General features: G+C 42.3%; 1 protein-coding gene across 10 annotated transcripts in view; it reads right to left on the reverse strand.

The window, feature by feature from the left end:
• The window catches only part of PRDM2 (PR/SET domain 2), a 125,855-nt gene that overhangs the window by 93,183 nt on the left and 19,665 nt on the right, over window positions 1-13,007 (reverse strand). For 9 of the 10 annotated variants that reach the window (XM_063631795.1, XM_055262623.2, XM_063631790.1 and 6 more), the window contains one exon: window positions 896-1,013. In XM_063631795.1, coding sequence (XP_063487865.1) covers window positions 896-1,013 — 118 coding nt within the window. Of the gene's footprint in view, window positions 1-895; window positions 1,014-12,423; window positions 12,573-13,007 lie in introns of all 10 variants that reach the window. The other variant, XM_063631792.1, reaches the window with a different exon arrangement.

The following is a 13,007-nucleotide window of genomic DNA, read 5'->3' on the forward strand; positions in this document are numbered from 1 at the left end:
GCTGGGCCAGTTCTATCCTGCTAGGATGTACAAATTCCACTTTTCTGTAAGTCTGCTATGAACTGCATTTGACAACACTACTAACAATCAGTTGAGCTACAAAATCAACCACTTTCGTTTGAACAATATATTCAAACTGCTCAATGAGTAAGTTTCCAATGAGAATTTTTAAAAGCATGTATTAAAATGTTTTCATACATATGTACATATAAATTGGAATACTGGAAGTATATCTAAAAAAAAGAAACAGGGATATAAATATGATATATTCCAAGACTGTATTTTGACTAAAGTTTTACAATTTACTTCCTTAGCTTCTGTCTAAAGATTAGGCCACAAAAAGACCAAACACACACAAGCTTGGTTTGTATTCAAGGAGAAATCCCAGCCAGAAGAATTTAGATACACTCACAGCATGTCATTCATTCAAGTATCTACTGAGGGTCCACAAAGTATCTGCTACTGGAGGCACAAAGATACATAAGAAATAAAGGCACTCACAAGCAACAACAGGGCCAAGTGTAAAAATACTACAAAACAATGAAGTGAATATAATGGTACAATCATGCTCCTCATGGTGAAATCAGAGAGAAGGGAACAACACGTTCTGTGGGGCGAGGCTCAGCAGGGAGACTCAGAGGAGGAGGACACTTGGGCAAGAGGGATGGGACCTACGTGTGTGTGTGTGTGTGTGTGTGTTCCTGGTTTTATTTTTACAACCCATGTCCAACCTGGATTCTTGACTGGAAAATGCATCAACACCATATAATCTTCTAAGTCAAGAGTAAATCGCTGCTTTTATGGTGCGCTCCCTACCTGACATGCCCCTGCAGGAAGCCTCACTGCCACCTGCTCTTTACTGCCTGACTTGCTCCATGACAGGAGGAGCACTCACCAATCCGGGTCTTGTCAACAGCAGAAGGGAAAAGCCTCACTTCCTCCGGAAGTCCTCGCAGCACATGTTCGGGTACCTCAGCCAGGGTCTCGGTGGCTGCCGCAGGCTCAGTAGCGTTCTGCAAGTCAAGAAATAGAAGGATCATAGCAAAGAAAACTCAAATCATGGGTTTTGTTTTTTTTTCTGGTTCAATAAGCAAATATGCAAAAATGTAACAGAAACCTGAAGCTGGCAAGCCAGACCAAAAAGATGATGTCAAGCATTTGATGAGCTGCTTTGATGCTTGTTTGTAACTGTCTAAAGGAAACCACTGCCACCTTCAAGCATGTCTGTGTTACTCTATTTTGTTCCAGCCACCTGTGGCCATTTCCAAAATATGATAATCTCTGACACCATACTGCTTTAAACTCAAATAGAATCTGGCAGCAAAATATAGCATAAGCTTACTTCTAAATCAAAGGCTACCATCAGTACCTTAGCACATGTAAAAAATAAAAACCAACACTGCCCACTTCAATGAATGCTTTCAGCACACACCACAAAGGCTACTGGGGCCCTCCAACCCTGCCCCATCCATGTTGCCCTCCAGCAACAACCCCTAACTGGATGGGGCTTGAATATTCCACCCCAAAACACGATAACTTATTGTGGTCCCTTACTGCAAGTGCCACCTTTCCAGGAAATGGCAATTTACCACTGTTTACCAAGTCACTAAACAGCAAAGTCACCAGGATATCACAGAGTTGCTAAGAAACAGAGAATCTTTAAAAATTATTTATCAAAGTTTAGGCTGGAATTCATCATAATCTTAAGAAAAGATTACTATTAGATATGTATGTAAGGAAGGGAGAGATATGAGCCAACTGGGAGAATATGACTGTTATTTTTTCATTAACTTTCAAATCAAAGGAACACCAAGGGTCTAGTAACCAGTACATCATATATACTACAGAGCTGATGTGCTTATCAAGTCTAACTGATGTGCATATCATGGCACTGCTAAGAATGATAGGCTTTGTAGTCTGAGTGTGTTTCATTTCACTGCACAGGGAAACATTTCTCCAGGACTTTTAAATGAACCAACACAGGCAAAAGTAAACCCCAAACAAAAAACATTAATTTTTCCCGCAACAATGAAGCTCTTGTCATCTTCAAGAATATATGTACCAAGAAAAGATTATCATCCAAACCGGCATACTCTCAGCATTTCAATTTTTGGTTTATTAATTATCAACAGTATACTTCAAGATAAATAAATCTCACAGTCATTATAAACATGGTCATCTACTCTCTGGCCTGCTTCAAGCTCGAGAGCCCAAGAGAGGGAATCTAGAGACAGGTTTGTCTCTTGTGCAAAGCCAAGCCAACTGAGCCTACATTTCAGACACACAAATGCTTTGTTCCTGCTTGATTTCACCTTTGTCCCAACAATATCCCTGAAACATTTTCCAAAACGTAAGATAGCCAATTAGCCCCAGAAAATGGTCTTACGGTACTTTTAATTAGCTAAAGTGTGAATAAATTAACCATAGACATTTTTCACTTCTAAATATAGTGTCCCCATTTTTAAATTCTTAATCTATAAGCTGGATTTTTAGAAATGTGAATGATTTATTTCCAAAAAGGGAAAAGGTATTACATTGGTAGTTGGCATTGGCATCCTAAGCTACATAATGATTATTTCATAACACTGATAAAGTAAATGACATTAACAAATATTAGCCAGAGTGATGTCCTATCAGCACTGGCCATTTAGTAAAGTAAAAGGGAGTTTTCTTCTTCTGTCTCAGTTGGGACCCTAGGCAAACACTCAGCACCATTTATCCTCCCCAGAAGCACAGCCGCTTTGAAAAGTCACCATGTCTGCTAACTTAAACGGATACTTCCAGGCACTTTCACAGTAATTCTAATGACAACTTCATATTTACTGAGAACTTCCTCACTCAAGGCACTGTGCTGTCTTACATGCTGGGTAGAATGTACTCCAAATAGCCCAAGAGACAGGTATTATCAGTGTCTCCCCCTCGCCACACAGAGCACGGAATTAAGAGCTTAGGGACATTGCTTAAATGGCTCAAAGCCTGGATCTGAACCCCTATCTGCCTGATTCGAGTGCCTATAGTCAGTCCTAACCATCATGGAGTTTTCACTTAAGATTCTGCTGGAATATCATCTAAGAACCTCTGCCCTAAAACTTCCAGATTTCCATGGAAATGTCAGCAGGAGATGGTGCTTAAGGCAGGAATGGTCACTCCCATAGGAAATGTGTAACTCGAGTACAAGTTAGAGACCACGTGTATTAAAATTTCTAAAGCGCCCGAGTACATGAAGGACCTCAGCAGAGATGCCATGGGAAAAAGAAATACCAAAAAATCCTATGCATTTGTTTATCTCTTTTAAGTCAACCCATTATTTTTTGTCTTTTTTTTTTTCTTTTAAATTACTCCTTTATTCCACATCTTGTCCCACTCGACCCACTGGTTTTCCTTTTGGACTCATACACCCAGCAGAGGAAAGCTTTTTCTGTTATTGTTGTATCCTTCACATTACAAAAGGACCGAACTACAACAGGAGCACCTCAGTTCACAGCAGCACAACCCAGACGCTGGGCAGCCCCAGGGTACTCCCTCCCTTCTCCCCCACAGCCCCGCTGGACTCTCCATGGCCGTGGCTATGGCTGCAAACTGCCTAGAACATTTCTAGAAAATCATTTGAGAAGTAGAAGGTAGACTTCATGGGCTGGACTTCCTAAATAGAACCACCCTCTTTTCTTCCTTGGTTCTCCTTCATAGCTCTTACCACAATTTTAAATGCTTATTTGTATAGCTCTGTGTTTACTGTGTGCCTCCTCTGTGAGACTGCAGTGAAGACAGATGGTGTCTATCTTATTCAGTGTTGTGTTCCCCCAGCTTAGCAGTAGATTTCAAATGTTTGTTGTCACTTAAATACTTGAATGAGTACATGGCTCTTTGTAAGCTAACTTAAAGCCTTTTTTAAAAAGGAGGGATAGAAATACATAAAAGAGCTGGGTCATCTATCAGGAAGTATCTCCTCCACATGTGCCTGAATTTCTTGAATTTGAGGTAGGTATTCTTCTGGATCAATATAAGGATCCTTTTTTAGAAAATGTGGTATGCCATTAATTCCAAGCAACCAATGTACAAGTGAACCTTAGGAACAAAGGATGTTTTCAAAAAATTCTCTCCCCCACATACTCATAAACTGGGATCTCTTCTTGGTACATATCCTGACAGGATAAGATGTAATATCCTATCTAAACAGGTTCATCTTGATTCTTACACTAAAGAATCACAATTTGATCTTGGCACTATTTCCCAGATTGATCTTGTCTAAAATAAATTGCACCATCTACTCTGTTTATTTATGTATTTCCAAATCCCTGCTATGGGCCAGGCAATGTTCTAGGCAGCACGCTTGCCTCAACAAGGCATCACTCTGGTAAGAAACAGAGACAAAATTAAACGCATACATACAATGGCTGATGCCCGGTAGAAAACTCAAGCACAAAAAAGCGGACACATGCCTTCTGATCAGTGGCGAATGAAAAAAAAGAGGGCAACGCCGGGCGTGGTGGCTCACGCCTGTAATCCTAGCACTTCAGAAGGTTAAGGTGGGCAGATTACCTGAGGTCAGGAGTTCGAGACCAGCCTGGCCAACATGGTGAAACCCCGTCTCTACTAAAAATACAAAAATTAGCTGTGCGTGGTGGCTCATGCCTGTAATCCCAGCTACTCGGGAGGCTGAAGCAAGAGAATTGCTTGAGCCCGGAAGGCGGAGGTTGCAACGAGCCGAGATCATGCCACTGCACTCCAGCCTGGCTGACAGAGCGAGGCTCTGTCTCAAAAAAAAAAAAAAAAAAAAAAAAAAGGAAACAGTCATGGAGTAGGGTTGGGGATGCCTCTTCAGACAGAATGCTGAGTGAGGCCTCTCTAAAAGTAGAAAGGGAATCTGTGACAGTATCGGGGAAACATGTCAGGAAAAGAAAACAGCCAGGACCAAATCTCAAATTAAGAGGAAACACAGTATCCAGGCAAAAAGACCCATGTGTCCAGAGCAGAGAAGGTAGGAGAAGCAGCTAGAACTGAGGCAGGAGGGGCAGGCAGGGGTAAGGCCTCTGAGAAACACTCATCGCCATTCGCTCGTCTACCCAGAATAAGCAGAGTAGAAGTCATCAAGCAGAGGGCAGAGAGCAGATCGCAAGCTCTGCAAGGCACCCCAGCTGCTGGTGTCTCCCAGCACACCCCGTCCTTGCTGCCCCTGAATAGAAGTATGTTCCTGTCTCATGGGTTTTTAACACTGATCACTGTGATATGAAAGAAGCTAAAGGACTTCTCTGATTCCCTATTAGCTGACCTCAATGAGGACTCATTATTTGACTGCTTAATGAAGTACAGTCTTTAAACATGTATCAATGAACAGATTTGGAACAGTATGTATTAAACATGTTAAATTTAAGTCAATTTAATGTCATTTAGTTATTAACTATTAATTGATCTCATTAATCCGATGTTTCCAACTTCCTACCTTAAACTCAAAGTCACTACTCGCTTCTCTTTTCCCAATTAATCGCCAAAGCCTCTCTCCTTCATTCAGCCCATCCGTCAGTCATTAACACATACTCCCTGAGTGTCTGCTCAGAGCTAGCACCATGCTAGGTGGTAAGGATCAAGGACGCCCTCCTCATGAAGCCCACTGGCTAGAGGAAGAACTTCTCTGTTCCTGCTCCCTGAGACAAGAAACCTTGGAGAGATTTTGATTCACGAGTTTTGACCTTGCTGGGGAGCCTCTGAAGGGCCCTTCTACTGCTTTCCTGATACATTTCCTCTAACCCAGGATGACCTTTCCATGCTGGACGGAGTGAGGAGCTTAGGGAGTATAACATTTATTCCATCCTCTGGGCCAAGATCTGTGCTAAGCACTTTACATGCATTACCTCATTTAATCATCACAACAGTAACAATCACAACTAACACAGATGGAGCGTTCCAGATGTGTCAGGCACAATTCTAAGCACTTATCACCTCATTTAATCTGCACACTACCAATTGCTATAGGCACTTTTACGATCTCCATGTTACAGATGAAACTAAACTTTGCCCACAGTCACAGCCAGCAGGTGGCAGAGCTAGGTAATTTCAATCCAGACAATCTCGCTTCAGGGTCTAGATTCTCAAATACTATGCCACAGAGCAGCCCTGCTGAGTAACTTTCCCAAGCTACATAGTTTTGAAGTAGTGGAGCCAAGATAAAATCCAGACAGATTCCAGAGTCTACATTCTAACCACCAACCCAGTGGGGTCTCATACCTCACAGTCCGTGGACACCTGAGAATTCCCTTTCTGGGGCCCACAAGGTCAGAGCTACTGCTATAACAACACTAAGATGTTGTCTGCCTTTTTTCACTCTCAGGTGTGTACAGTGGACTTTTCTGGAGGCTATCATGTGTGAAAATGTCATCATTCTGGTGGCTTATGAAATGTGTGATTGCTTAATCTTATGTTTTAAATTTTTCTGATTTATGAATAAGGCCTGTAGTCTAGCATTATTATACCAAATCAATTTCCTAGCTTTCATATTGTACTAAAGCTTCGTAAAATGTTACTGCTAGAAAAGGCTGGGTAAAGAGTACACAGGACTTGGGCCGGGCGCAGTGGCTCATGCCTGTAATCCCAGCACTTTGGGAGGCTGAGGCAGGCAGATCACTTGAGGTCAGGAGTTCAAGACCAGCCTGGCCAACGTGGTAAAAACCTATCTCTACTAAAAAAACAAAAACTAGGCATGGTGGCACACGCCTGTAATCCCAGCTACTCAGGAGGCTGAGGCAGGAGAATCACTTGAACCCAGGAGGTGGAAGTTGCAGTGAGCCGAGGTTATGCCACTGCACTCCAGCCCGGGGGATAGAGCAAGACTCCTTCTCAAAAATAAATAGAGTACATAGGACTCTCTATACTATTCTTATAACTTCATGTGGATCTATAACTATTTCAAAATAATTTGTTATAATTTCCAATATGGTAAACATCCATAGATACAACAAACATCATCAAAAAGCTCAAGCTGCTGCTGCACTAAGACTGCCTCCAGTCTTCCATCGTACCTCCCCTCTCAGGGCTGAGAAGACAGGACCGACTCCTAAAGACCAAACCTACAAGAGTGGAGGGAGGTGGGGGGCTTAATCCAAACATTCATGTCCTACGTTCTCCCCTTCCTGGGCACCTCCCCCACTTCCTGAGTACTGTTAACATTAAAAACTACAAGTGTTACAACTATAAGCTTTCTCCCCTCTTCCTCCTCCTTCCTTTTTCTCCCTCTATGCCCTGCAATATATTTTTCTTCCATACTCTGTTTTATACATTTTCCCTTAAAAATAAGCCATGAACTTTGGGAGGTTGAGATGGTTGGATCACGAGGTCAGGAGATCGAGACCATCCTGGCCAACATGATGAAACCCCGTCTCTACTAGAAATACAAAAATTAGCTGAGTATGGTGGTGCGTGCCTGTAGTCTCAGCTACTCGGGAGGCTGAGGCAGGAGAATCGCTTGAACCCAGGAGGCGGAGGTTGCAGTGAGCCAAGATCGTACCACTGCACTACAGCCTGGGGACAGAGTGAGACTGTCTCAAAAAAAAAAAAAAAAGCCATGAAAAGGAATTCCTATAACTGTCTACATCAATGTACACGTGAAAAGAGAGTGAGCGGCATCAAGTATGCAAAGTTGGGGACAAAACATGGCTGTGACATTTGCTTTCCCCAAACAGGCACAAGAGTCTTTTTCATTTGAAGGGTTTCACTGCTAATCTCTAAAGGAGAAAAAGCAAAATATACCAGAATAAACTGAGATAAGTTGCAATGGCTTCACAGTATTAAACACAACAGTTTACTGTCAATGCCCCTTTGGGTTCCTGCAGGCAATGGACAAAAAAGCAGAAGAAAGTTCCCAATACTTTAAACCCCAGGGTGGTGAAGCTGAGACCCCAGCAAGGTGAGGTTACCAAAAGGGGCCAATTTGCATTTGTATTCCAGGCCTGGGCTCTACCCAGAGAACACTTTAGCCTCCTAGAAGCCAGTCCCCACTATCCTAACCTGGTAGGATTTCCCCTATGGCTCAGTTACAACACTCTCCACAACTTGCAACAGTGTGCCCTGTGTATTGTGAAAGCCCTTCCCGGTTGGCTTGGTTAATCACCTCTCCAGAGAGGCAAGTTTAGGGCTGTAGACAAGCAGGCTCTGCTTACTCGCCTCGATACAGCCTGGCACAGAGTGCCCAGCTCAGAGCAGTGGTCACTGTGAACGGGCAAACAAATGCCTGGCAATCAACTGCCCAGAGGTCTGGGCACAGAGAGATGGCTGTAAGAGCAGTACGGCCCCAGCTGGCCATGGAGTCCATGGAAGTGGATGAGAGTCCTCGATGGAAAGCAGAGAAGGAGAGAACAGCCAAAAACAAAGCCCTCAGAATGCCCTTATCAAAGAATGAAAGGGAAGAAAAAGCACAGCAAATGAGTCCCAGTCCTAGAAGTTGTCGCAGAGCCAAAGAGGCACCAAGCACATGGCATCACCAAAGCCAGGGAGGACTCCGGAAGTGAGGGTGGTCAAAAGAGCCAAACCCAGCTGCTGATCCTTCAAAATCTGTCACGTCCGATCCCTTTCTCCAGTTCCCATTGCCACTGACATCTTCCAACCTGAAGTTATTCAGGAATCTCCAACCATCCTGCACATATTAGCAGCGAGTGTCCGTGTGCTGGAGCAGCACTACCTGGGGAACGCAGCAACCAAGAGAAGGGGCAGGTCCTGCCCACCTGCACCCCAAGCTAATGTGGCAGACTAGGGGTGTTCAACGTCTCAGTGACCTAAAGAGTGATGTAAGAGAGATGAGGATGGGACAGTGCAGTGCTTTAGTTAGGATGGCAGGGAGAGGCCTCTCAGAGAAGATGTCACACAGGGGCTTGGACTTGAGAGATGGAAATGAGTCATGTATTAAGAACTGAGCAGTCCAGGCAAACATGCCGAGGAGAGAAGGGGCCTGGGCTGTTCAGGAATAAAAAGAGGCCACCGCGGCTGCATCAGAGTAGAGCCAGGAAGAAAGCAGAGGCAGCCGCCACTGGAACCTGCAAAACCAAGGCAGGGCAAAGAGCTGAACTCAATTCAGAGAGCGGTGGGATGACACAAGAGGGTTTGGGCAGGAGAGTGACGAGATGCGGTGAGGCTTTCTGGCTTCTAGGCTACTCTACATTCAACTTCTCTGTACCTTTTGTCTTCTTGAATAAGCAATCTACAAAGCATCTGATTCAAAACGCTTTTTAAACTTTCTAAATAAAATCTAGTAGTTCGTCTGCTGGCTTTAGAGACTCTCAACATTCAAGAGAAGCAAAGAAAATAAGACACCTGAGGGCTCATCCCCTCCTCTTGTCCAGAAGATTCTAATACAGAATGGGAATGGGTGAGGGTGGGGACAGGGGGTTGGTAAGCAGGAGAAGGAGCTTTCTACTGCCTCCCACCGAGGCTGTTACTGGTGAGACTGAGTTTTAACTTCTCAAACTATCTTCATCCAAAGCAACAAACTGTGGGCTACAGCCTTTCATCTCACATGGGGTTTGTTCGGTCTACCCATGGATTTAAAAAAAAAAAAAATTCTATTGGAAGAAATCACAGAAAAATCCCCATTTTACTCTTACAGGTCATCCCTGGCCCCTACAGGCATCTGGGTTCCTGGCACACCCTCTGGCCCCTCCTACCCTCACCACATCAGGTCCCCTTGCTACTCTGGGCCTTTCTCAATTTAGGCTTCCACCTGGCCCTCAATTCTTCTGACGGTCAATATCCTCTACATCCTTCCAGGTCAAGTTCAAATCCCAGCTCCTCCACGAAAACATTCCCAACAACTCACAACGACCACCAGCTTTTCTGATTTCCCAGACGGTGAGCCGCATGTTCTGTAAGGCCTATGAAGAATGGTCCCGTAGGGAGGAAAACTGTTTGCAAGGAAATCAATCAGGAGCTTTCTGTAATAGCCCAGAGAAGGGATGTTTGGGTCTGAATTCATGCAGTAATAGTAATTAAACTATTTTACAGGGCAGAATCAGGACATGGTTACCGGCTGAAAAATTAACAGTAATAAATAATAACTTACGGTGTTTCCTATATGTCAGGCACTAGCCTAAGGGCTTTACATCTAGAAACTCATTTACTATTGACTGCAACCACATAGGGTGGGCACCATTACTGTCCCCATTTAACAGATAAGAAAGCGAACACAAATAAGCTGAGGATTTGCCCAAGGTCACACAGCTGGAATGACATTGCCAGAACTGACCAAGGAGAGTGAGTTAGAGGGCATCAAAGGAGAGGCAGAGAAAAACAGTCCCACAGCTTTTTTCTCTGCCAAAGTGTTACTATCCTAACATAAGAGGAAAGGCTTCTTGCCACAAGCTCGTTCCAGTGACTTAAGGAAATGCTATTCAGGTTGTTAATTTTTTTTTTGAATTTCACAAATAATATTTTCATTCAGAAAGACAAGGTCCCAGATTTTCTAAAATTTGCTAATTTATCTAGTAGAATACATGATTCAAAATGAGATTTCAAGTGCTACCACTATTCATTCAACATGCTAATTTCCTAAACTACACATTTACTGAGGTTTAAGTCAAAACAGATAGCAACCACCTTACTTAGAAGTCTTTTTTTAAAGTGAAAAAATCAGATTCATATTTATAATTATCTATAAAAATATACTTCTATATTAATAATATGATAAAACAGTGAAAGTGGTTTCAACTTTTTATATCATATATATTTTTAGAATTAGAAAAAAGGGAGAGAGATAACTAAGATGAAAGAAAGCCATCCCAGGGTTTCGCTAACTCTTTGGAATTAAGATTATGAATAGACATTATCTAGATGGTCAGATGGTGTCCCATAAAACAGCTCCTGTAAAGAAATGAACTACTGATACATGCAACAATATGGCTGAATCTCAGAAACAGTATGCAGACCAAAACAAGACAAACACCAAAGGGCAAGGACTATATGTATTCCACTCCTATGAAACCCCAGAATAGGAAAAACCAATGTGTAAGAACAGAAAGCCGATCAGTAGTGACCTTGGACAGGGAAAGACTAACTTCAGAGCAGTAGAAAAGAACTTTTTGGGGTGACGGACACGTCCTATGACTCGACAGTGGTGACAGTTAACACAGGTGTGAAACTTGTACTATACCGTTAAAACAGTTACCTTTTACTGTATGCAGATTATACCTCAAAGTTGATTTTTAAAGTCAAATAACTAAACAGGTTAATAAATCCTAAATTCTCATCTTTAAGTCATGTTCAAATGAAACTTTAATGCACCAAGAAAATATTTTCGATTGTGTTCACTTTCTTATCTGTTAAATAGGGATAGTAATGGTGCCCACCTCATGTGGTTGCAGTCAATAGTAAATGACTTACTGAACGGAAAGCACTTAGGCTAGTGCCTGACATATAGAAAACACGGTAAGTTATTATTTATTATTATTATTATTATTTTCAACCAGTAACCAAGTCCTGATTCTGCCCTGTAGAATAGTTTCATTATTCGTATTTATTAAGAATTTTTTAACTCAACTCTAACAGCCCTCTCCTCAAAACCCTCCAAAGGTTCCCCACCTCACTGGCAAAGTCTACTCTGTCCTTCTGGCGACCCCAGAGCTGAGCCCACACTTCTCTGACCACTTACTCCACCCTCCTCAGGTCTGCTCCAGGTACGTGAACCACAGAACCAACCTCCTCCACTCTCCCTACCCAGCCCTTCTCTCCATACTCTTTAGACAAATGTTGACTGTAATCAGCAAGGTAACTCTGCTCTACAGCATAACATTGGCATCGGCTGCTCTTACATAAAGCTGCATGTACCATCTTACATGGTCAACACATACTAATGTTTTTATTTTTAAAAATATGTAAGAATAAGCAAATTTTATTAGTGTCTCATTTAAATTCATATAAGTAACTCCTTTTACATGCTTTGCCCAGAGAATTATCAGCAATTATTATATCAGTTTAATCTATTTAATTAAAGCACCTAGTTTCGAATATTGACTTGATCAAAACTGGAAAGTGACAGCAATACATGACAGAATAGATTAGACCAATTTTCTTTAATATTAAGAACGATTCATAGTATATTCATACTAAAATACGTATTATTGCTACAACAGACTAATAATCACCAAAGTAACTGTTACAAGCAAAAAAACAGCTTAGAATCATACCATATTAAAATCGCTAAAATTCTATGAACCCATCTTTGTATAGATTTGCAAACAAGAATCTAAGCTACTATGCTGGTACAAACGATGGGGAAAAAAACTAAACAAGCTTCAGCTTACTGAAATGGCATTAAATTATATTTGCTTAAGAAATGAGCAGGACTGCTGTAACAATAAACAGATGAAAACACAAACCAAGAAGTGCTTATACACCATTTTTGAAAAAGAACAGGAGTCAAATTAATTCTGAAATACAAAAAAGTACCCTCTTTCAAAAAGTTGTCAGGTCCATTAAGTTGTCCAACTGAAGAAACTGTCCTAAAGCATGGTGTTAATCTCAGTAGCGAACACACGTTATCACCACACTCTTGCTCCCTTACAATCCAGTCTCCGTAGCACATTGGGGAGGACATCCTAAAAATGAAAATCAGCTTGTGTCACTGTCCCGTAGCCCTAAAGGCCCTATAAACCTTGCCTCTCACACCAATGTCCTCTTATCCCAGAGCCCCTGACAGGGCCAAGCTCCAGACCATGGCTTGCTCTCTGTTCCGTGAACTACCAAGCTCATTTCCACTCCAGGGCCTTTGTACTACTGTGTGTTCACTCTGCCTGGAATTTTCTTTTTCCAGATCTTCATGTGTCTATCTGGTTCCCGGTTATTACCTAAGTTTCAGTTCTACTAGCAATCACCTCCACAGAGTAGCCTTCTCTGACCATGTAATCCAAAGACCTCCTTTCACCTCTACCCATCATCCTTTGTAACAAGATCTTGTTTAATTGTCTTCACAGCACTTTTCACTATCTGAAATTACCTTGCTTGTCTTCCTGCTTTTTAACTGTCTCCCTCTT

This window comes from Symphalangus syndactylus, chromosome 22 (assembly GCF_028878055.3).
Source record: "Symphalangus syndactylus isolate Jambi chromosome 22, NHGRI_mSymSyn1-v2.1_pri, whole genome shotgun sequence".
Lineage (NCBI taxonomy): Eukaryota > Metazoa > Chordata > Mammalia > Primates > Hylobatidae > Symphalangus > Symphalangus syndactylus.